Source organism: Ostrea edulis, chromosome 2 (genome assembly GCF_947568905.1).
Source record: "Ostrea edulis chromosome 2, xbOstEdul1.1, whole genome shotgun sequence".
In the NCBI taxonomy this organism is placed as follows: Eukaryota; Metazoa; Mollusca; class Bivalvia; order Ostreida; family Ostreidae; genus Ostrea; species Ostrea edulis.
The window spans coordinates 92,944,986-92,972,178 of record NC_079165.1 but is presented as its reverse complement, the minus strand read 5'-3'; the positions used below and the strand labels follow the sequence as shown (position 1 = coordinate 92,972,178).

At 36.2% G+C, this 27,193-nt stretch overlaps 1 protein-coding gene across 7 annotated transcripts; it reads left to right on the top strand.

The window, feature by feature from the left end:
- Nucleotides 1-863: 863 nt before the first annotated feature.
- Nucleotides 864-23,865, top strand: LOC125679536 (serine/arginine repetitive matrix protein 2-like). Of its 7 annotated transcripts, XM_056155517.1 has the most exons (18): nt 864-1,407; nt 4,245-4,305; nt 7,245-7,380; nt 7,739-7,789; nt 10,930-11,077; nt 12,212-12,351; nt 12,469-12,498; nt 16,442-16,509; nt 17,357-17,567; nt 17,694-17,779; nt 18,210-19,906; nt 20,563-20,594; nt 20,684-20,740; nt 20,900-21,025; nt 21,128-21,210; nt 21,410-21,537; nt 21,958-22,081; nt 22,327-23,865. In XM_056155517.1, the coding sequence occupies exons 1-18, from the start codon at nt 1,099-1,101 to the stop codon at nt 22,446-22,448; spliced, it is 3,609 nt and encodes a 1,202-aa protein (XP_056011492.1). In that variant the 5' UTR covers nt 864-1,098; the 3' UTR covers nt 22,449-23,865. The 7 variants fall into 7 exon arrangements, with proteins under 7 accessions (XP_056011492.1, XP_056011493.1, XP_048774769.2 ...); XM_056155518.1 differs by lacking the exon at nt 7,739-7,789; XM_048918812.2 differs by lacking the exon at nt 12,469-12,498.
- The last annotated feature ends 3,328 nt before the right edge of the window (nt 23,866-27,193 follow it).

Sequence of the window (27,193 nt, the reverse complement as noted above, 5' to 3'; positions counted from 1 at the left end):
ATTCTTTTATAAGACCACAATTATGATGCGCCTCAAAGGTATGGGGAGGGTGTATAAATCAAAACGAATCTGAAAATTTTCAACTAAGTGCAGCAAGAATAGTTGCTGGGTTAACTTTATTAGAATCGAGAGGATCTCTATTTTGAAAAAGGTTGGGATTCGCTTCACATTAGACGAAAAACAACAAGATTAAAGCCAATGTATAAAGTGGACCAGAATTTGACTCCAAACAATTTTAAAGACATGTTTCCTGGTTAAACTACAACACAAGAAACACACTAAATTATAATCTGCCTAAATGTAGATATCCTAGATCAGATCAATCAGGACCTTAATTAATTCTTATCAGGAAATTAGATACACTACGCCCATCGTCATATTATCTTGTAGTTTGCAAACATGCAGTTTGCAGTTAATGTAGTCTGTAGTTAATATTGTAAACTTTTATTATTATTATTATTTATTTATTTATTTTTAATTTGCCCTCTGGGCCCAAAAATAAACTTATCTTATTCTCAATTTTCAACTGAATTTCAATTTTTTTTATTCCGAGTTAAGATCACTTGTTATAGCTGTCAATACAACTATATTTACTTCCTTGTGTCGTCTATGAATAATATATGTTAGAATATTATTGTGATAAATGGTCCATGCAGGTGCGTGTAAACTGTTGTACGAGTTACTTTGTTGATCTTCAAGTTGTCTCCCTTAGACTAGCTCTTTGCGGATTAATATGTTGATTGATACATATACATTTATAATATATTGTGTAAATATTGTATTTTGATTAATATCAAATGACATTTTTTGTACAAATAAAACTTATTCATAGTAAATCACGAATTAGGTACTAGAAAATAATTGATCACTTCTTTCTTTCTTCGCGCAAGCAGAAATTATCCTTGTGATGTGAATGTAAACAACATGGTTGACAACGCTCGGGAAGAGAGAAAATTTTATTTGAAACAGCTACGCCTTTAGTTATGAAATAAGTTAATCTAAACCTGTTGTATTGTTTAGTTTAACATACATACAAAATATATTTTTTTAAAGACGCTCACATACACCTGAGTTGTGAATCCAGGAATTAACGAAAATATGACGGAACACGAGAAGCGAACGAGAGTGGATGACCTATCACCAAAACGATCTAAGGTTCAAGAGTCCTCCGCTAAATCCGATCAAGCGGTTGACACAAACTTGGAACTAGATCCAGATTTAATGCTGGAGGTAGACATTTCCCTAGACAACACTGACAGGACACAATCTACGCAGAGTCGGAGGATTTCCGCGAGAACTAAGTCTGTACCAAGGAGAGGGATGTTTGCTGGCAGTGATAGAAATGGTCAGACCGGTAGATCACCAGTTCATATTAAAACAAGAGCGAGACCTATTAAACCACACGAGGTAATGGATAGTTTTAATCTGTGTATGAAACCATTTCATGGTGCCAATATCCTAGTTTTTGCCTTTCTGACATGCAGATACTGAAGGCTGCTGTCATTTGCTCATATCCGGTTGTTTAACTGCAATTTGATTGAAGCAATCTTTCTAAAAGCTGGAAAAAATCATAACATTTAGGATTAATACCAAGTTCAATTTCACTCCAAAAAAGTCTATCATAGCACAGATTGGTCCACTTGTCGATCTTTAATTTCATATTATTGATGACTCACTCTCAATCTAATGAAGATAGAACTTTTTCTTTTCATTGATAATAATCTTTCAGATAGCCTGTATATGTATTTTTCCCTAATGTGATATACAGGCCTTAGTGGGTGCATATATAATTAACAAAATTTAATTTTCAATTCAAGGTATCAATTAAGAAGGTCAGAGACAAGTTAATTAAAATCAGATGTGTGTGCTCTTTAGAATGATATCTCTTGTTGATGTTCATGTATGATAGAACCCATGTACTCTCACCATTAACATTACCCCAGGGTCTAGCCAGAAAATTCTAATTAGATTCTATTCAATGAAGAAAATCCAATTTGTTTGCATACTTCATGTGTACTACTGTAGTAAACTTCCAAAATCAAATGATTAAGTCATTACATACAGTCAAACCTCGTTATCTCAAACTTGATGGGACCAAGACAGAACTTCAAGATATTCAAGAATTCAAGATATGGAGGGTAAAATACTTAAAGAATAAGTGGTTGGGACTTCTGAATCACTTCAACATGTCCATGGTATTCAAGATATCAGTGTTCGAGATACTGAAATTTAACTGTATATCAATTTTGAAATATATAAGGAGCGAAATCAAAAGATCGATGTTGGAGATATCAAAAGATCGATGTCGGAGAGATATGTGAAAATTCCCTGGCTGGCACCCTGTTTACTAGCAGCCTCATTACATGTTTGATTATCAGTGTGTATTGTGTACATTGATCTGGTAGTTCAGCTGGATGTCTTAATTACCTGACATGTGGTTCTAGGAGAGATCTGGTGATTCAGCTGGATGTCTTAATTACCTGACATGTGGTTCTGGGAGATCCCTGAGTACATTGATCTGGTGGTTCAGCTGGATGTCTAAATTATCGGTGTGGTTCTCGGAATTTCCTGGATACATTGGTCTGGTAGTTCAGTTCAATGTCTTGATAAACCAGTGTGGTTCTCAGAGATCCTTAATTTGATCTCCTTTTCTTTTCATAAATATTATTTCATACAATGTCTTTTAAAAGGTATAGATGTATGAAGATGAAAACAATATCAATAAGTTAGTTTAATATCACGATATATTAAACTTATACACTGTATAATTTAAGAGTAAAAATCTTCTAATTCTTTAATTTGAAAATTTTAAAAAGATAAAATTCTCTTACATTTTGAGCCTATTTTATTGTATTGATAACATACTAAGGTTTGAACACAAGTTCTGAAAACTTTAAAGGTTCTCACGGTGAATCCTTACAACTGTCAATAAAATGAATGCATTGAAGACATTAATATACACACATAATTCTTTGTGATTTAAATGTCACAATACATGTTCTAAATCTTAAATTTGAAGCCTTCAAAATTTCAAATTCAAATAGCTAGATTAATTAAAATAATTTAATTAATTGATTTCATATTAAGCCTTTAAAACTTCTCATTACAAGCAAGTGTTTTTACCTGAATAGCATTTTATGATTAACAATAATCTTAGATTGGGGATTAGGAGCATTGCCTTATGATTATTAAATAGAGCTAGCTAAATTTTCAGTTTGAGGTGATAATTCATTCAATAGAAATAAAACATTGAATTTTCATATAATTCCCATCACCGATCAGGCTAACCAGTGTATAATTTCATATTTGATATGCCAAGGGACATGATTTTCATATCCATGACCAGTGAGCTTACATTTTCAGTTCAGACAACAATATAATCACAAACAGACAATTAGATAAGATCAATTAGATTTTCTTTTTTTAATAATTACTACTAGTATATTTTGCAAGTTTTACTGCCAGTCTGATTTTAGAGTTATACTTTTGCATGTTCACACAAGACAATTTTCACTTTTTTAATTGCTCGTCTCTGCAGAATCGATTTCAGAATGATTGAAATGGAAACATTCACCTCATTAAAGTAACACTCATTGGCAGCTGAAGCATCTGATGTAAATTTCAAATGTTTGATGCTGCAGGTAATTAATAGCTTTAGGCATTAGGAACAAACAAAAGTAACGCTTTAACTCAGACGGACAGTATAAATACCTGTTCAGTAAATGTTAAGGATTTTACCTCCATTCCGAGTTATCCCCACTGGAATATTGGAACCTACTACATTATGAACATCACTGAGGTCTGATTTATGAACTAGAAGAACAATCATTTCTACACAAAGGAATTTAACATGCTTGAAAACACTTGTGATGTTTGGATATTAAGTGACGTCTCTTTCTTGCTTGTAATGGACCGAATGTCTCCATCCTAACTATTGTCACTCAGATTGCTGACAATAATGCACAGAATCAGAAATTGTTTACTATTTGGTCTGATTCTTTTGAATGTTAAATTTCCACTGTTTTCAATGCACACATATTAATTCATGAATAATTCATATATATGTTTCTAAAATATTTAAACTTCACTACACATTTGAAAAATTGAAAATTAAGATTTTTTTTTTTATATTTGTCACTTTCTTAGATATGAAATATTAGCTTTGGTAAAAGTAATTGATTAATTTTATCAAAAGATCATTATACTTGTAGAGTCAAGTACTTATTAAACGTTTATTTTTTCAGACTGAACCATTTTTGAGCATAGACAACCTCTCACCAGATAAACTACAACAACTTATGGCAGGTAAGCTTTCCTCAAGTAGCTTTCTATCAAGATGTGTAGGCCTCTGTCTGAATCTGTCAGGATCTGTAGACTTCTATCTGGATCTGTCTGGATCTGTAGCCTTCTATCAGGATGTGTAGGCCTCTGTCTGAATCTGTCAGGATCTGTAGACTTTTATCAGGATGTGTAGGCCTCTTTCTGGATCTGTATAGACTTCTATCTGGATCTGTAGGCTTTGTCTGGATCTGTAGCCTTCTGTCAGGATTTGTAGACTTCTATCAGGATGTGTAGGCTTCTATCTGAATCTGTCAGGATCTGTGGGCTTTGTCTGGATCTGTGGGCTTTGTCTGGATCTGTAGACTTCTATCAGGATTTGTAGACTTCTATCAGGATGTGTAGACTTCTGTCTGAATCTGTCAGGATCTGTGGGCTTTGTCTGGATCTGTAGCCTTCTGTCAGGATTTGTAGACTTCTATCAGGATGTGTAGACTTCTGTCTGAATCTGTCAGGATCTGTGGGCTTTGTCAGGATCTGTGGGCTTTGTCTGGATCTGTGGGCTTTGTCTGGATTTGTAGACTTCTATCAGGATGTGTAGACTTCTGTCTGAATCTGTCAGGATCTGTGGGCTTTGTCTGGATCTGTAGCCTTCTGTCAGGATTTGTAGACTTCTATCAGGATGTGTAGACTTCTGTCTGAATCTGTCAGGATCTGTGGGCTTTGTCAGGATCTGTGGGCTTTGTCTGGATCTGTGGGCTTTGTCTGGATTTGTAGACTTCTATCAGGATGTGTAGACTTCTGTCTGAATCTGTCAGGATCTGTGGGCTTTGTCAGGATCTGTGGGCTTTGTCTGGATCTGTAGGCTTTGTTTGGATCTGTAGATTTCTATCTGGATCGATCTATAGATTTCTGTCAGCATCTGTATGTAGGCTTCTGTCAGGATCTTCAAGGTTATTCTCTAAAGTTGCTGGATTCCCGTTGCCCTAAAGTTCTTAATCAGGATTCTCATTGCCATGAAGGTCTTAATCAGGATTCTCATTGCCATGAAGGTCTTAATCAGGGTCTTGGTTAATTGTCCTAAAACTTCTATGATCCTGTTTATTTTGTCAGCCTCTATCAGAATCCTCAGTTGTATAAACTTTATATCAAGAGAGTCGGTAGAAATTCATAGTCTTTCTTTTGATTGATGATGGCTTATTCACAAAGATGGAGCCACAGTTTATAACACACGAAAACCGTTTCCCCAGACATCTCTCAAATTTGTAATCACTGGTATTGATACACGTCTTAAAAGTATCGCACATAGGGTATAGGAGTCACAACCAACAACCAGTCATGGCTGGTTTACAAATATCCTGTAACAGTTGTTACTCCAGCTGGACATGATGAAAATTGAATGACCTTGGACTCTTGATGTAGATGTCAACAACAGGAAAGATTGGTCTGACATTGCAATGTTCTCCACAAAACTGACCTGAAAAATAATCAGTAATCAGTCTGCACCATTTTTCATATACTGATTTGATCCCCAAGATGTAGAGGTGCCTTCATATGGATTGGTAATTTATTCCAAACAAGGCTCAAGTATACAATAAAGATTTTAAAAGATTGAGAAGGCTGAGGGCATTTAAAGTGTTGGATCTCTTATCTCTTTATTTGTGTCTCCGACACCTTTACTGGAAGTTATCATCAAGATTCTACAAACAAAGCCCACTTTAAATCATCTGATAGAATTTCAATAGGACATTATTCAGGTATTTCTGGCAGACTTTGGTAAGGTTCTTGGTGATAAGTATGGATGACAGGTCCACTCTGGAGAGGAGTTTACCCAACCCGTTCGTCTTCCATCGCTGGCACACCTCCTTCCCAATGGTGGCCAGGTCTTGGTTTGGGAGGAAGGGAGGAATTAAGACAGGTTAGGCTAAATGCACAAAAGATGTCTGTCATTTCTGTTCATATCACCACAATGCCAAACAAAGAATTTGATCAGAGTAAGTACATGTAAATTCATTTATCGAGTAGCACAATTTGGCTCAACGATTTTCATTGGGTTAAGCTGACAGCCCTGAGCTAAAACTTAAGTGAGATACTTGTACAGTGTAGTCAGCTATTGCTTGAATTTCTTTTTCTAGCAATATATGTTTCTAGAACTTTGTATTCATGAATTTTTCTTGGAACTGAAGGATAGTGTTTAATTTTAAAAAATCTTAAACTATATACTGTAAACCAACTTTTATTCACGGCTATTTTATTTCACGATTCACCTGTGGTAAACTGGTTCGTGGCAAGTAATTTTCACGATCGAGTCTTTTTCGAGCCTATGACAGACATTCAAGGATTGGTTCACAGCAAGAAATATTTGCGACAACGATGGGGTTCTTGAGAATCTCGCGAAATTTTCTCACACTTGAACAAAAGTTGGGTTTACAGTATCAGGACCATAATAGGAACAAATCGTCACTAATTTCAATCTGATCCTGTTTCAATTTTTATGGACTTTACCTTGCAAAATGATTTAGCAAGACATTTCTTTATAATGATGATCCTCTGATTAGATGTTTTTTATTGAAGTTTGCATTGGTGTCAATTTGTGAATGGGCAACGCTTTGTTGCTATAATATTAAACACGACTGATTACAAGGAAGGCCAGCAACATTTCAGAATTATGTTTATAGAGTTTTTATGGTATCTTTACTGAAAAAGAGGCTGGATTTTTAACAGAATATTGGGGTTATTTCTTACAAACAAATTAAAATCCAGATATCACTGGAAGTATAACCTAGAGTGTAGTAAACATTATGAAGTGAATTAATGTTTCATGGTATTTTTGTGTGTAAAACCTGTGTGTATCTCTACATCCATTCTCTCTCTCTCTCTCTCTCTCTCTCTCTCTCTCTCTCTCTCTCTCTCTCTCTCTCTCTCTCTCATAATTCTCATTTTCCATTTTGTTTTCTCTCTTTCAGAAAAGGAAGCTAACTCTCCATCTAAGAATGAATCCCGGAAAGATCGACGATCTAAAACGCCAGTGATATCAACCAATCAGAACTATCCATTCTGGGCAACAGCAAAATCCCCGTACAGCTCACCAATTCCTCCAAGGTTTGCATTACATTATAGTAATGAATTTGTAACATTGGAACATTTTCTGTGTAATAATGCTTGGTGCTATGCATTAGTTCCTCTTTGTCAGATGTCTTTCAAGTCAATAAAAATGTTTTGATCCAGAAACTTGATTAAAAATTTGCATGATGTTTACATACAATAATATCATCCACTACTTCTAGACAGATATTGGATCAGTATCTAGTACTTGGAACTTTTTATATACTAGTAAAATTTGGCCTGCTAAGACACTCTAATTTAAGACACTGTGTGTTAATAAAGGTAGATTGATTCTTCTGAAGCATATATCTCATGAAAAGTCTTCTTTGAACTAATGTTTAGCGTGAAATTTTAGAAAAGTATCTCAAAAATCAGTTGGTGCTAATGACAACCAGAAGTTGAAGTGGTAAGTGGGACTAGTATAGAGAACTAGACCTGAGATTTCTTCCTCTCTGCGTGGCAGTTGCATGTTTGCACGTCCATCACACACTGGGCTACACGTCCATCACACACTGGGCTGTATGTCCATCACACACTGGGCTGCACGTCACATCATACACTGGGCTGTACATCACATCATACACTGGGCTGCACGTCACATCATACACTGGGCTGCACATCACATCACACACTGGGCTGCACATCACATCACACACTGGGCTGCACGTCACATCATACACTGGGCTGCACGTCCATCACACACTGGGTTGTACATACATCACATCACACCATACACTGGGCTGTATGTCCATCACACACTGGGCTGCACGTCCATCACACACTGGGCTGTATTTCCATCACACACTGGGCTGTATGTCCATCACACACTGGACTGTATGTCCATCACACACTGGGCTGTACATCACATCACACACTGGGCTGCACATCACACACAGGGCTGTACATCACATCACACACTGGACTGTATGTCCATCACATCACACACTGGGCTGTACATCACATCACACACTGGACTGTACATCACATCACACACTGGGCTACACTTCACATCACACACTGGGCTGCACATCCATCACATCACACACTGGGCTGTATGTCCTTCACATCACACACTGGGCTGTACATCCATCACATCACACACTGGGCTGTATGTCCACCACACACTGGACTGTATGTCCATCACATCACACACTGGGCTGTATGTCCATCACACACTGGGCTGTACATCACATCACACACTGGGCTGTACATCACATCACACACTGGGCTGTACATCACATCACACACTGGGCTGTATGTCCTTCACATCACACACTGGGCTGTACATCCATCACATCACACACTGGGCTGTATGTCCACCACACACTGGGCTGTATGTCCATCACACACTGGGCTGTACATCACATCACACACTGGGCTGTACATCACATCACACACTGGGCTGTACATCACATCACACACTGGGCTGTATGTCCTTCACATCACACACTGGGCTGTACATCCATCACATCACACACTGGGCTGTACATCACATCACACACTGGACTGTACATCACATCACACACTGGGCTGTATGTCCTTCACATCACACACTGGGCTGTACATCCATCACATCACACACTGGGCTGTATGTCCACCACACACTGGGCTGTATGTCCATCACACACTGGGCTGTACATCACATCACACACTGGGCTGTACATCACATCACACACTGGGCTGTACATCACATCACACACTGGACTGTACATCACATCACACACTGGGCTGTACATCCATCACATCACACACTGGACTGTATGTCCATCACATCACACACTGGGCTGTACATCCATCACATCACACACTGGACTGTATGTCCATCACATCACACACTGGGCTGTATGTCCATCACACACTGGGCTGTACATCACATCACACACTGGACTGTATGTCCATCACATCACACACTGGGCTGTATGTCCATCACACACTGGGCTGTACATCACATCACACACTGGACTGTATGTCCATCACATCACACACTGGGCTGTATGTCCTTCACATCACACACTGGGCTGTACATCCATCACATCACACACTGGACTGTATGTCCATCACATCACACACTGGGCTGTACATCCATCACATCACACACTGGGCTGTACATCCATCACATCACACACTGGGCTGTACATCACATCACACACTGGACTGTACATCACATCACACACTGGGCTGTATGTCCATCACACACTGGGCTGTATGTCCATCACACACTGGGCTGTATGTCCATCACATCACACACTGGACTGTATATCACATCACACACTGTCCTGCACGTCCATCACATATTGGGCCTGTCTGAGACACAGTTCTCCATGTTGATTAAATATGCACTATGTAATTATCTTTTGATGATCATGCATATAAAATTTCTGATAATTCCAATATACTCTAAAGTGCAGGTCACGTGATTTTCTTTACAGCCATTATGAACATATTTACCTTGTAAGATAAAAATTTAATTCTTGGATTATGTGATAACATCAATGTTTTTAAATAACTTTTAACAGTTCTAAACCATTGACCATTTTTGCAACTACAACATATTATTGAGAAGATCACTGTTTCACGTACATTTTCCTATCTACTAGACATTTTTATGTCATCTCTAAAAGGTTATTTCCTTACATGTAGTAGTTAATTTCAGATTCCATACAAAGCACAGTTCTGGAATGAGATTGATTGAAACTTGATCATAGCTAGCCAGTACATCAGTCAGACCTATAGTTCAGCCTTTAACTCAGTATAGAAATTAGAATCTTGTAGAATAGAATAATTTCACATGTTCATTGACAGAGTAGAATAATTTCACATGTTCATTGAGAATTTAACTAACATGGTAATTAGTACATGTTTTTAAAATCTACATGTACTGTTTTAAATTACTTTAGCCATCTATTAGTCAATTGTGCATGGTAGTATTCAATATTTCAGCTTTAAAGACATATGGGATACCCAGTTGAATTTATTAATATTATTTGTAAATGTTTTTAAATAATGCTAAAACCCCATATGTACTACTGTACAATTTTTTTCATGAGACCATCTTTATTTCTACATTATTCACAAATCTTGAAAATTCAATGAAAAAAACATTACCCCAAAACTGAAATCCTTTGAAATGTTTAATTATTGGTGCATTTTATGTATTAATTACCAATTTACAAGCTTGTGTGATCAAATAATAGGAAATCCCCTGTAAACATACCAAAATCCTACTTCATTTGAGGCGTCCAAAATCTTGGGTATCCTACTGACGTTAACCTCTAATTAGAACCATTTACTGCAGAATCATTCATTTCATGGGTCCAATGTAGAGTGCCGATATTTTATAGTTTCACAGGGATGCATTTTCAGTCATCAGTTAGATTTCTGTACATTGCACAAATTATTCATTTTGTTGAGATTTTGAAGTCATACGATAGGGGAACCCAGTAAATATAATGATTCTACAGTTACTTGATTTGTTTTTATTTCAGTATCTGTTGTATATATTTATGTATGCATGCCTATATAAATGAAACATCTTTGCACGTGTAGGAGCTCTTCACGCGGTGGTGCACGAACACCCTCCTCCATGATTTTCCTGTCACCAAATCCAACCTCCAAGGCAAACCAACATATCAAATCACCATTCAAGCATGCCATGCCGAAGAAAAAGGATTTTGATGACAGCTCCACCTTCAGTGTAATAAATCTTTTTATAAAATTTACAAGAAAAGGGGGTGGGGGTGGGTAATTAATAATTCCATGATTAGACAGATATAATAAAGTGAAAAAAGTAAATAGCCATTTGATCCAGCAGGAAATCATTTTTAGCTCGACTGGCCAAAGACTAGACTCTTAGAGAGTCTGGCAGATTGTGAACCCTTGGCTTGTAAAGATGTTGAAGATTAATACCCAAATATGTTTAAAAGATTTGATAAGCTGTGAGTAATTGAAAGCAACATGGAATTTCTCTAGTTTATATTCCTCCCTGTTTTTTATATTGCACCAGCATGAAATGTGCTAATGATTGATCAAAGAATATATTTATATAAGAGCTTGATGTTGATGTTAAAGAAAGGCATTACAGTGAGTGTGATATCAATGTTAGAGGGAAATCATTAGTAACAAAACTACTATCCATGTGTATTGATGGGCAAGTGTGCAAATAAATACTTTGAATATCTGAGTACATATAGTATGGAAACTTCAAAATTCCAATGCATGTTACAAGGGATTGATAATGTACTGGTATCAATCATTACTTCATAAAGATGTAGGTATGTGGAATGTTTCAATAGATTGACCTTGATTATCAATATCCTACATGTAGAAGGTCAATAAATTAACCTTGATTATCAATATCATAGATGTAAATGGTCAATAAATTTATAAACCTTAATTTTCAATATCATTTATGTAGAAGGTCAATAAATTAACCTTGATTATCAATACCCAGGGCTTGAAGCTAAATTTTTGTGACACCAGTCCTGCCGGACTGATAGGGTATATTTTTAACCAGTCCGCAGAAAAATTTACCAGTCCACCAGAGTTTTCTAGAAATAATTAAACACATTTCATTAATGTTATTAAAATGAAATAATGGAATTAAACTCATGGTTAACATGCCAAATGCATGTATTAAGATTCCATAAGTATATTTTCCAAAATGATATGCTTTAGAAAATTAACCAGTCCCATTGGACTGACTATAACAAATGTCAGTCAGTCCGCCAGACTTTTAACCAGTCACAGACTGACAAGCATATGTTAATTTTGAGCCCTGATATCCTAGATGTAGATGATCCAGCCTCCTAATGTTCTTTGTACAATGTAGGAAAGGTCAAGTATCCAGACACCAGCAGCGGAAATGAAGGAACGAACTGCTGTAGCAACATACTGTGTAGGCAGGGTGCTGTCTAAAGAGAGGGAAAAACCAGAACAGAGGAGAGCCCAGGGAAAACTGCTGAAGGGAAAGTAAGAATCAGGGGGATATTCGGGAGAGTTTCGTGATGATAATGACCAATGTATTCACAGTTCGTGAGTGGATTTTTATGAGATGAACTATAGATTGTCCTTCCCTCCTGATTTCAGATCGGTCTATCCTATTGGTGAATATATCTGGTAATAAAGCACGTCATTGTTTGGCCTGTTTGGTTTTACACACATCAGTTTTAAAGTTCACTGGGGGGGAAAGCATGATGTTGTAACATTAATTTTCAAGCAATCACACATTCCACTGGGTAAAATTTGTGAAAATTTCATGTGCATGCAACTGCATGTAATTTTTCACATGTGCATGCAACTGCATGTAAGTTTTCACATGTGCATGCAACTGCATGTAAGTTTTCACATGTGCATGCAAACATGAAATATGTTTTAAAAACTTTCAGATGTATGTTTTAAAAACTTTCAGATGTAAGTATTGCATGATGGAGTGTATTCACTCGGTATTTTATACAGCATAAGAGATGTCTCTATAGTTTTGAGTATTAGTCTTTGGTTGTGGGCATGCACTTGTTACAAATGCATGCAACCTGCACACAGATCTATTGGGTAATTAGTGCTACTGGCTCAGACAACACTGGCAGTGAGGTGTACAGATTAAAATGGATTAACTGATCCAGGCTGATAAGCTTAACTCAAGTATGCATGGGGAGTTCTAATTGGTATTTAAGAGCATTACAAAAATTTTAATACTTAAGATTTGAATTAAGTTATCCCCCCTACTTCATGTGTATATATTCACATAAATGTACAACATATTGAATCCCAAATGATTAATTAAAGACAGGCATTGTAAAAAAAAAAATATTCTTGGTGCAGTCAATGCTTGTCTTTCAAAATCACCTTAGATGCAAGTGTGCTTGTAATTTATTAGGCCCTAGCATATGTCAGAAATTATTCTGAATTAACAAGAATTTTTTATCTGAAAATAAAAGACCCACTGGATTTTATTTCCCAGTGATTTTCAAACAATAAATAAACATTGTAGATCGTAGAGCTTGTAGTTATTATCCCATTGATCATCAAGTATAAAATTGAAATGGTCTCATTTTCACTGATTTGGTGATTTTAGACCTCAAGGTCATGCACCAAGTAAAGTAATTTAAAAACTGAAAGCTATTGTCGACTATTGACTGTTTCATATTTCACTGATTTGTTTCCGCCCGTCGTCAGACGGAACATATTTTATGCACCAGTTTGTGAGAGATTGTGTTTTCTAGACTTCTTTCTGTAATAAATGCATGTACAGCATTGAAATTTGGTCCCAATTTCTGTGAGTTTTCATTTCAGCTGGATTGGTGCACCATGACTTATGTTAGGGCTCAAATTAGCTCAAACAGTTTTTTGGACTTTTTTTGGAGTACGGAATTGGATACAGATTGTGCCCAGAAATTTAGTTACAAGTTTTCTCTCAGAGGAATACAAGTTCATTTTGCATTTCAGCTGGATTGTTGCACTGTGACCTACTTTAGGGGTTAAAGTAGGTCAAACAGTTTTCCAGATTTTTTTTGGTTATGGATACAGGTATTGTCCTGAAATGTGGTCTCAACCTTCCACTCAGAGAAATCCAGATTCAGTTTGCATTTCAGCTTATTTGGTGCACTGTGACCTACTTTAGGGCTAAAAGTAGGTTACATATTTTCCTAGACTTTTTATCATTATGAATACAGATATTGCACTGAAATTTTGCCATCACAGTTTCATTGTCTGATGGGCCAATGATATACTATTTGTAGTAATCTTGTTAATTACATGTACATTTGTATTATATTTGTATATCAATAATCAGAACCATCATAAAAAAGACAAATCTGATGCTGCTGATTTCCACATGAAAATGTTACAAGTTAAACACAGTATGATAAACCATGCACAGTTATAGTGAAGGGACATTGTACAGTACAACATGGTTATAATGAAGGGACATTGTACAGTAAAACATGGTTATAATGAAGGGACATTGTACAGTAAAACACGGTTATAGTGAAGGGACATTGTACAGTACAACATGGTTATAATGAAGGGACATTGTACAGTAAAACATGGTTATAATGAAGGGACATTGTACAGTAAAACATGGTTATAGTGAAGAGACATTGTACAGTAAAACATGGTTATAGTGAAGGGACATTGTACAATAAAACATGGTTATAGTGAAGGGGCATTGTACAGTAAAACACGGTTATAATGAAGGGACATTGTACAGTAAGACACGGTTATGATGAAGGGACATTGTACAGTAAAACACGGGTATAGTGAAGGGACATTGTACAGTACAACATGGTTATAATGAAGGGACATTGTACAGTAAAACATGGTTATAATGAAGGGACATTGTACAGTAAAACATGGTTATAATGAAGGGACATTGTACAGTGAAACATAGTTATAGTGAAGGGACATTGTACAATAAAACATGGTTATAGTGAAGGGGCATTGTACAGTAAAACATGGTTATAATGAAGGGACATTGTACAATAAAACATGGTTATAGTGAAGGGACATTGTATAATAAAACATGGTTATAATGAAGGGACATTGTACAGTAAAACACGGTTATGATGAAGGGACATTGTACAATAAAACATGGTTATAGTGAAGGGACATTGTACAGTAAAACATGGTTATAATGAAGGGACATTGTACAGTAAAACATGGTTATAATGAAGGGACATTGTACAATAAAACATGGTTATAATGAAGAGACATTGTACAGTAAAACACGGTTATAAAGGGACATTGTACAGTAAAATATGGTTATAATGAAGGGACATTGTACAGTAAAACATGGTTATAGTGAAGGGACATTGTACAGTAAAACATGGTTATAGTGAAGGGACATTGTACAATAAAACATGGTTATAGTGAAGGGGCATTGTACAGTAAAACATGGTTATAATGAAGGGACATTGTACAGTAAGACACGGTTATGATGAAGGGACATTGTACAGTACAACATGGTTATAATGAAGGGACATTGTACAGTACAACATGGTTATAATGAAGGGACATTGTACAGTACAACATGGTTATAATGAAGGGACATTGTACAGTAAAACATGGTTGTAGTGAAGGGACATTGTACAGTACAACATGGTTATAATGAAGGGACATTGTACAGTAAAACATGGTTATAATGAAGGGACATTGTACAGTAAAACATGATTATAATGAAGGGACATTGTACAGTAAAACATGGTTATAATGAAGGGACATTGTACAGTACAACATGGTTATAATGAAGGGACATTGTACAGTACAACATGGTTATAATGAAGGGACATTGTACAGTAAAACATGGTTATAATGAAGGGACGTTGTACAGTAAAACATGGTTATAATGAAGGGACATTGTACAGTAAAACATGGTTATAATGAAGGGACATTGTACAGTAAAACACGGTTATAATGAAGGGACATTGTACAGTAAAACATGATTATAATGAAGGGACATTGTACAGTATAACACGGTTATAGTGAAGGGACATTGTACAGTAAAACATGGTTATAGTGAAGGGACATTGTACAGTACAACATGGTTATAATGAAGGGACATTGTACAGTACAACATGGTTATAATGAAGGGACATTGTACAGTAAAACATGGTTATAATGAAGGGACGTTGTACAGTAAAACATGGTTGTAATGAAGGGACATTGTACAGTAAAACATGGTTATAATGAAGGGACATTGTACAGTAAAACACGGTTATAATGAAGGGACATTGTACAGTAAAACACGGTTATAGTGAAGGGACATTGTACAGTAAAACATGGTTATAGTGAAGGGACATTGTACAGTAAAACACGGTTATAGTGAAGGGACATTGTACAGTAAAGCATGGTTATAATGAAGTGCAAAGGATGTTGTATTTACCTTTTTAATAGATGTAATTCGTTTTATCCATTGAATTATTCATTATTTTTATCTATGTGGGGATTATGAAAGTCGCAATGATTCATGACAAGTGTGGTTGTTATAACCAGGATGTCCTGTTTTCAAGGATATATATCTGTCATATCATTTACATTTTCTTATTTTTCTGGATTTTTTTTTCAGGCTTAAGCCGTTGAAACCAGTAAATGTAGAGGGACCTTCCATTAATAATTGCAGAGGAATACTTTCAGGTTTGTCCAAATTTTTACTGCATGTTATTTGAGAATGTAAATTGTTCATGTCCAATCAATCTCTTTAAAAGTAATTAAAAATGAATTTACATTAACAGAATCATAATATCTACATGTATGCTTTACAACAGTACTGTGGATTCTTTATTTTATGTGAGTACTTAATATCATGAAGCGACTCGTAGATGCCAAATTGTGAGAACATAAATTCTCGAACACACTGTTGATCAAATCTTTTTGCATGTACAATGTATTTCCGCAATATAGAAATAAAAACGAGTAATTTTGTTTTGCGAGTGGTTTCTCTCATTAAAAGACGTGATGATAAATTCCTTGTGTATATTTAGGAATCTACAGCAGTGACTGTTATGAATACTCATGTGGGGAATACTGTAAATTTGGAAATTGATTCTTGTTGGTCCTTAACTTGAAATATGGGAAGAGGAACTTTTTTTACTAACAGTCTGGGTTAAGAGTTTAATTTTAGCATATTCGCTTGATTGACTGCAGCGTTAAATGTTGAAATTTACGTCTGCAGCAATTTCCACTGAGTTTTGATTTAGAGTGAATGAACATGTTCATTTCAATTTGGCCTCAGTCAACTCTGCAGAGATGAATGATTAAAAAGGTTGAATGTGTTCTATGTGCAAAAGTAAAGCTAAACGTGGAAGGGCAGTAAATTTTTCTGCATATTTCTGGATCTTTGTATTGTACTTCGAATATTATTCGAAATACCATACATTTTGTACATTATAACATAGCATTGTTAAACTTGCAATAAGAACAACCCATGAATTTATGTACTGTATTCTGGAGTTTAATGAGGATCGAATTATTACAAATTCAGATCACATCACAGAAAACAGAAGTCCTGCCACCCCCGCAAACAGGACTCTGGCTCGGAGGAGAGAGCTGATCCAGAGGATCCCCAATGTCCACGAATACCTTTACGACAGACCTCGCACTGTGGAATCAATTCACAGAACATCAGCTGCCTCCAGCATAGACGAGAACAGAGAATTCAAAGACGATGAAGGAAGCCCTCCAGACACTAGCAGGTTGGTGCAGTAGTCAGAAAGTTGAAGATTTAGGAGGGTAAAGTTGTCCAAATGTATCTCAGTCATAGCATGTTCTCTCGGGAGTATTAGTCTGATAAAGACAGCTGTAGTTGTCGTTTGTTGTAGGATGTCACCAATCGAGTCTGATATCAATATGCCAGCAGCCCCACCGGCGTCTATGGCAACAACCTATAAAGTGGTGGATGGAATGCGTAAGTTTTGTGTTGTTGCTAACCAATTTTAACTGCGCTCATACATGTTAATGCATATATCAATATATAGGACAGACTTTCAACTATGAAAGCACAAGTTGTGTCGCATTATACGGTGGAGTCATCAGATTTCATGGAGTCTCAATTTTCATGGATTTCGTGGGTATATACCTATCCCACGATTTTCAAAACACAATGAAAAACACATTTTAATATAATGTTTTAATGCACAGAAACTAAATATTCGAAATTATAACCCAAAGATACAGTAAATTCTCCATAACCCACAGAAATTGGCCCCCATGAATTTAAATACCACAATAGTCAGAAATCGTGTATCACTTATGTACATTATATGTATCTCTAATGTTACAATGATCAGAAATCATTTATCAATTAATTTCCATTATATGTATCTTCATTGTTACAGCTCAGCCAACACCCACCCCAAGGAATCTGACAGAACTACAGTCCACAAGCACAAGAGAAAATTTCCTGAAGAAAGGAGATTCTGGCTCCGTTTTCAATGAGAACAGCTTCAGACAACTGGAGCCGGATAACACTCTGATGACAATGTTTGAAGAAACAGAGAGGCCAGAGACCCCTGGTGACAAAACTAAGAACGTCCGCTTCTCAGACGGGGTCAATCCAGAAAAAACTGTCAAAGAGTCCACTGAAGGTGGTACACCGAATGAAAAGGTCATGAATGTTGAAGTTACCATCAAAGGTCAGGACAAGAAAGATAAAAAAGAGAAGGGGAAGTCAACCTGTAAAATGAGTGATTCAAATAATGGGAAAAAGAAAGATGGCGATGAGGGTCCAGATGGGCAAGGTGGTGGAGGACCAAAGGGAAACAACTCTAATGAGAGAGAAACCAGTAGTCGTAACAGTGAAGGAAAGAGTCAGGCAAAGAATGAGGAAAACAAGGAGAATTATGGGAAACAAAACAGTGGTAGTCCTGCATCAGAAAAATGTAACAAGGAACAGTTGAAAATAGAGACAACACAGCTCCTGCCTAGTGAACAAGCAAAGAAATTTAGTGCTAATACGCATTACACTTTAATATCGTCTAGTCATGAAATCTCAACACCAAGTGTATTGAATATACAAAGTGTGATTCATGGAGGCTCAATACATCAACTTGTAGGTCCAGAAAGTCCACACCGTAGTAGATCTCCAAGTCCATCCAGAAGTCCAACTCGAAGTCCATCCAGAAGTCAAAATCGGAGTCCAACTCGCAGTCAAACTCCAAGCTCAGCCAAATACAAATCGGATAAAACCAACAAGCTTATTCGACCTTCTTCAGCCAACCAGCAAACTCGAAAGTCAAGGCGCATGTCAAAAGAATCTCAAAGTTCAACCAATACTCTTACAGCAAGGAAATCTAAAGTGCATTTTGAAGGAGAGAAGCCACCCAGACAGTCTGTGTTTGTTGAAACTGCAGAGTGTGACAGAATTTGTGTGGGTTTGAAGGAGGAAAGGGCCTTGACCTTTGAGGAGATTGAGGCTGAATTGAACTTTATAAAAGAGGACATTGAGGAGAGGAGGAAGTTTGAAGATATGGACAGGATTTCTATAGACAGTGATGACCAGAGTGTGATGGAGGAAGAAAATATGGATTTAATATGTCTACCCACGGCAAATGAACATGAAAATATTAACGAAGACATTAGTGATTATTCATCCTTGTTAGATGTGTATCGTAAGAAGTGCATGGAAGTAAGTGAGAATTGTGGTGTCTTAAGTGAAGCTTTAACTTCTCCCAGGAGGAATGTAACCAGACCCAGAAGTGGAGGAGAATGGAAAGACAGAGGGGAACACAGAAACACCAGAAGCAGACGAAACAGTTTTCATTTTGAGAGGACCTCTCGTAACATCAGGAGTGAGACTCCATCTTTGACAGAACACGGTGGTTTGAAGCACACCACGTCAGAGATTTCTATTGCAGACAGTGGGTACAGCATGGCTTCTAGTGATGTCAGTCGTAAGGAAGAGAGCACAGTTCCACGACTTCATCTTCAGGTGGAGGATAGCAGTGATCTAGGACAGATGGAATCAGACAGAACTGAGGATAAGACACTTCTGGAACTGGTCTGTGATGAACTGCCTGACGTACAACAGATACAGGTAAAATGATGATAAGATTAAACTCATACAACAGGTACAGGTAAAATGATGATAAGATTAAACTCATACAACAGGTACAGGTAAAATGATGATAAGTTTAAACTCGTACAACAGATACAGGTAAAATGATGATAAGTTTAAACTCGTACAACAGATACAGGTAAAATGATGATAAGTTTAAACTCGTACAACAGATACAGGTAAAATGATGATAAGTTTAAACTCGTACAACAGATACAGGTAAAATGATGATAAGTTTAAACTCGTACAACAGATACAGGTAAAATAATGATAAGTTTAAACTCGTACAACAGATACAGGTAAAATGATAAGTTTAAACTCGTACAACAGATACAGGTAAAATGATGATAAGTTTAAACTCGTACAACAGACACAGGTAAACTAATAGACAGTCTAAACTCGTACAACAGGTACAGGTAAAATAACAGAAGTCTAAACTAACCTTTATTGTATGTAAACAGGTGTGACATTAATTGCCTTAAAGACTTTTACAGAGCAGGTTTTCACGACTCAGTAAAACCCAAAGTATACTTTCTATAGAATGTTTAGTAAAAACTTATGTAATAATTGACCAATACAACTAAATTTATTGCAACACTCTTATCATTTAAATCGTTTGTAATATCTTTTTTCAGGCCTTTGGGGATTTGTCAGAGAAGAAGCACCAGTAAGATTTTATATGTATAAATATACTGACTAATTGTCGTGTGCCATACAAAACTCAGAGCATATAAAATCCAAACTTTTCTTTTGCAGGACTGAAAAAGTAGACCTTGAAGTCATTGCTAATCCAAAAGAAATTCAAAAACCAAAGTAGGTGCATTTCTTTAGAATTACAACATTTTACTTTGTCACTGTTAGTTTGCTTGGTTTTTTTTTGTTTTTTTTTGTTTTTTTACAAATTTGAAATCTCGACACTTCAGTACTGTTTGCTTGCCATCATAAAGATCTAGTTTTTTAATATATTTGTAGAGTAAAGAGGAGGGCAGGTCCCACTCAGGCAGCCCCGTTTGCCCCGCTGTGCTTCACAGTCAATGCCCGGCCTCCAGATGGTTATATTTACTACTTTGCTTATGGAGCAGACATGAACCCTTCCAGGTAAGGATTTTACGACAGCTTTGAACACCGAATTCATTCATTATGACGAGGAAGATACTACAGTAGTGAAACGTTGAATAAACTTTTTACTATTTCTTTCAGAATATCAACATACATACAGAGGAAGGTAGAAAATAGATTTTGGGGATTGCTGTTTGGGTTCAATTTAGTTTTCAACAAAAAAGGTAAAAAAGTGATTTTGCTCACTGACTTGTTAAGACTTTGATCACTTAACTCTACATTTAATTTTGTTCTTCACATTTTACAGCATTAATTGACATGCCCTATTTTTAACTCATGATTCAACTTAATATGAAGAGTAAAATCTACAATCTGTAGTCCATTATAAAAGCTAATATCCAGCTGCATATGTTTGTGTTCTAGGCTCCGACCTTGAAGCTGGTGCATTTGCCAACATTGAGTTCAACCCATTCTGTTCCACCGAGGGCTGTATCTATCAAATAACTCCTCAGGAACTAGAACTTCTGGACAAATTTGTAGGATATCCCAAGGTACAGGGTCCTTATAATACTGCATAGCTGGTATTTTTGGTGGGGATATAATTTTGGCAATTTCTGAATTAAGATTCACCAAAATAAAAATCACTTTCAAGTATATCAGTATACATTGTATACATGTAGATCAATAAAAACTTGTTCACCAAAATTTCATCCAAAATTAATGGTACATGTAATTACCTTGTAAACCCAATCTGCCAAATGTGTGTCTTGCAGAAAAAAAACCCACAAAAGCAATTTTGCAGATATATGCCCAACATGGCTTACATACATGTATCTAATTGAGTACAAAGCACCTGCTTTCTCAATAATACAATTTTTGCCAAATACCAAGGCAGACTGATGTTAAATTTTCTGTCAGAGCAGTATTTGATCCAATCCTACAATATAACAAATGGTTGTCTTGCTTTACAGCATTATGAACACCTGATGTTACCCGTGTGGATGATGAACTCGAAGGAAAGCGATGAGTTTGGGGTGGCCCAGTATTGTGTGCCAGCTGTGATGTATATCGCACAGCAGGAGTGGATCGCAAAGGGTAGGCACCGGAACACACTACAAAACAGAGTTACGCATGTGTTCATGGCTTTGTTGTGATATTGCATTGTACGCATTTCATGACTTGCATTAGAATATAAATAGCACAATACTAAAAGCACTGATTCAAGTCTTCGATGTATGCTTGTGCTGAGTAAAGTGTATACACTCAGTGCTAGTATTATATACTTTACTTGCTGAAATCTTTGGTGTATTGTATCTAGTGTGGGATTTTTTTCTTGATAGATGAAGAGAAACTGAACTGTGATTATGCACTGATGCAATGCATTAAAAGTTCTGATCTGGTAACCCCCGACTACAGGGAGTATCTAGTGAACAAAGGAGGACCAATAGAAATCAAGTCTTAAAACACCACCCTCGATACGAAGAAATCAAGACTTAAACCACGACCCTCGATACGAAGAAATCAAGACTTAAACCACGACCCTCGATACGAAGAAATCAAGACTTAAACCACGACCCTCGATATGAAGATGTTTAATCATTCCCTTAGATGGAAGACCATGCTGTAATCAAGAATAGGCTGTTTAGTTACTTGCAGTATAAGGCCAGTGGAATCTAGTTTACACAATCATAGATTTGTGATTGATAACTGAAGTGAAGGAAGACTTAACAATAAGAAATACCTGCAGAGATAAATCTATTGTGACGTTTTGTGATAATTTGAAGGATGTGCCATGACTATAGACAAAGAGTGAAGTGTGATGTCAATTGTCTTAGATGGAAACAGATGTGCTAGACAGCTTTTTTTTTTTTTTTGTATTTCTTGCATTTAAGAAATGATAGCATTTTATATATTTACAGGAATTTTTGTGATGTACCATACCTCCCAAGAGGAAGTTTTTTTCTTCCATTATTTACAGTACGACATATTGACATTCCATGACACATGTATACAAGTGATATGCTTCTGTAAGCCATGTTTTGAAGCCTGTGATAAGTTTTTATACGGATCGTTATTTGCATTTACTAGTATATACTAACCCCAGTATTACCACGATTCAGGGAGACATGCAGCTATATACTGACGGACTAATTATCGGCTGAATATGACTCGGCATTTTGTGACTTTTTTCTCCTGGATTTATTACGAATTCAGACCTCATATCAATGTCTATTTGTTACATGGAAATGCAAGTTCTGTGTTTATTTTCATGTTGCAAGTCTAAACTGTTTGACAGTAGTGGTTTTGATCTAGAATGTATGAATTTATTAATCTCTTTTGCTCTGTTAGTTATGATTTATACCGCAGACTGTGTTTTGCTTTGGGCAATTTTTATCAAAGTTTGAATTACAACATAATATACTTACATTGTTGTATTTTCACTCACCAGAGAGAAAGTGCCATTGGGAATACTGCAATGACACCCTGGTTTACATAATCTGTGTGACCTTGACATTTGAACTCCCAATTCAACACGACCTGTTAACAAATTACCAGTATACGATTTGGAATAATCATTATTTTGATCATTATACAACATACTACTTGCAGCTAGATTTTGGCAGATGAAACATTCATCACGTGCAATTCCAGCTGTAGCTCCCTGGAAGATCAGATTCATTTGTCCAATATCTTCCCAGAGCTAAAGATCTGCACTGAGTGCAATTTTGAATTCATGTTTTGAGATACCATATCTCTATTAATATAAGTGAAATTATTTGCTCCAATTTTTTTCAAATTAAACAAAAGCGATATGCATGAATATTCTCTTGAAAGTAAACTGAATTGTCTCCCTTTACAATAAACACATATACAAATAATTTTCTTATTTTATAATTCATGTATAATTCGATTTTTAGTCGGTGATGTCATGTGACCTACATTAGAGACGGTGGAAACATTTCATCACTGAGTTAACAATATTTCACCGCATCCGTCCGCTAATAATTTCTAAAATTAGACACGCCTCATGCCCGAGATGCATCAACTCACAATGACTTTACGTCTTTCTGCAAGATTTCTCTATACAATCTAGGAAGGAATTTAGCATACATATCATCCAAAATAAAGGTCATCGCCTGTTCATACATATCATCCAAAATAAAGGTCAGGTCATCACCTGTTCATACATATCATCCAAAATAAAGGTCAGGTCATCGCCTGTTCATACATATCACCCAAAATAAAGGTCAGGTCATCACCTGTTCATACATATCATCCAAAATAAAGGTCAGGTCATCACCTGTTCATACACATCATCCAAAATCAAGGTCAGGTCATCACCTGTTCATACATATCATCCAAAATAAAGGTCATCACCTGTTCATACATATCATCCAAAATAAAAGTCAGGTCATCACCTGTTCATACATATCATCCAAAATCAAGGTCAGGTCATCACCTGTTCATACATATCATCCAAAATAAAGGTCATCACCTGTTCATACATATCATCCAAAATAAAGGTCATCGCCTGTTCATACATATCATCCAAAATAAAGGTCATCACCTGTTCATACATATCATCCAAAATAAAGGTCAGGTCATCACCTGTTCATACACATCATCCAAAATAAAGGTCATCACCTGTTCATACATATCATCCAAAATAAAGGTCAGGTCATCGCCTGTTCATACATATCATCCAAAATAAAGGTCAGGTCATCACCTGTTCATACATATCATCCAAAATAAAGGTCAGGTCATCACCTGTTCATACATATCATCCAAAATAAAGGTCAGGTCATCACCTGTTCATACATATCCAAAATAAAGGTCATCGCCTGTTCATACATATCATCCAAAATAAAGGTCAGGTCATCACCTGTTCATACACATCCAAAATAAAGGTCATCACCTGTTCATACATATCATCCAAAATAAAGGTCAGGTCATCGCCTGTTCATACATATCATCCAAAATAAAGGTCAGGTCATCACCTGTTCATACATATCATCCAAAATAAAGGTCATCGCCTGTTCATACATATCATCCAAAATAAAGGTCATCACCTGTTCATACAGAACGTTCCACCCCATTCCCTGCAGTGCATGCATTAACATAGCCATGTCATTCAAAATTAGGTCATTGTGTCCTACTTTTGGTTCACAATACGCCTTTTTACAAGATATAATTACTGACAAGGTTTCAAAGGGTGTCCGGGTAGCTCTCTCGCTTCTCACCACTGTGACCCCGAGTTCGATACCCAAGATCAGCAGTGGTTGTACATGTATGTAAGAGGGTATGGAGGTCGCCCGCTCGTACATGTGGGTTTCTTCTGGGTACTCCGGTTTCCTCCCACATAAATGACCCCCTAGTGCAAACATTCGTGTATCAAAGGACCCCACTGGAAGTAAGATTTCGAGCTTTCATGGGTTATCCTTGATATCTATGTATGTTTATAAGTATATACCGAATAAACATTTATTTTATGATTCTAGCCCTCATAATGTGCAAGATACAAACCAAAAATGGCTGTAAACGGATGGACAGGCATACTGGTAAACACCACATCATAATACAATCCATCATGGATGGACATTTCAAGTAGCTTCTTGTGGTTTCTTTGGTATAAGGCTAACTAGAACTGTTTAGAGTATTGGTGCAGACATAAAATCCCATGTACACTAAAGGTGCAGAGGCCGAGTTGTGTACACAGCAAAAGAATGGATAGGAAAATGTGGCATATCCATATGGATGATTGAAATGTTATCTAAAAATAAAACATTAACTTGGACTTTGACCATTTTTCCCTTTAAACACTTCAGAGGTTGTCTTCTAACTAAATCTGTTCAACCAAGACAAATATTTCTTGCTGGGTTCATCAACAATGAGGCATGTTCCAAGTACCTGCACTTCTGAATGCCACATGCATACAACCCTTACAATTCCTGAATTAAATACTTATATACCACACTATGGTTATGACTTTGACCTCCAAATGACCTTGCTGCAAAATCACGATACACCATCTTGCAATAAGCAAAATTTCAGCTTCTGTTGTTTCTTCTTTTCGAAATTATAGCCCAGATAAAAATTTAAAACTTGTTTACCAGTTACCTTGACAACAGTTACAATGACAAACCATCAAGCGATAAGCAACCTTAGTGCCGAGTATAAGCATTAAAACGCCTCTCATTATAAAGTTATGGAGCATTTAATGCCTCTCGTTATAACGTCATGGAGCATCCAACTCCTCTCATTATAAAGTCATGGAGCATGTAACTCCTCTTATTATAAAGTTATGGAGCATTTAATGCCTCTCATTATAAAGTTATGGAGCATCCAACACCTCTCATTACAAAGTTACGGCCCAGACTTTATGTACGAACACTGCACGTGAGAATAGATCAAGTCCGAGATGATTGAAGACTTCTGCACAGTTTGATTCATAGCTATCATTGCCATACACGTATAAAATAAAGATGATAACTGAAAGTTTAGAGACTCACATCTTACAATTCAATGACTTTATATTAATGGATATTCAAAATCTCTTCATACTTTTGACCTGCATCTACAGCAGAGTAAGAGCCTTTGTTAAGGTAACTCTTTCCCCGTGTGACATCATCATGAATTCATGATCATAGGTTTTTTTGCAAAATGTTTCATTCATTAAACTTTGAACATGATAGAAATAATATTCGTAAAAATTTTACTCACTGGGTGCAATAAATATCTAGTACACTATTACTGAAATACTTTTGTTTTCTACGAATAATCAATTATTTGTTTTAAAAATGTTGTCAAGGGCAATAACTCATGTGCTAGTATTTTCTTTATGGGATGTCTATTTTACAAGGATATTCCTGATATACACAATCAATTTATATATACATGTATTTATAAAGTAGCAGAGGTTTGGAACTGTTAACATTAAAATTTAATCATTTTAACCAGTTTTCATGTACTATTTTTAGTACCGTTTAACAAAAATGTGCAATTTTCCGATCTTGATATACACTTCTGTTTAATTATGTCTGACATCTGTAAAAAGATAGCAACATTTACATTTCCCTTGGTTATTGATTAAATCAAACTATACTAATAGTTTTTCTATTTTGTACCCATAATGATGTGAAGTCATGGGAGGGTGGAACTACCTTAACATTCAACATTTATTCAAACAATAAACAGTGACTAAAATTG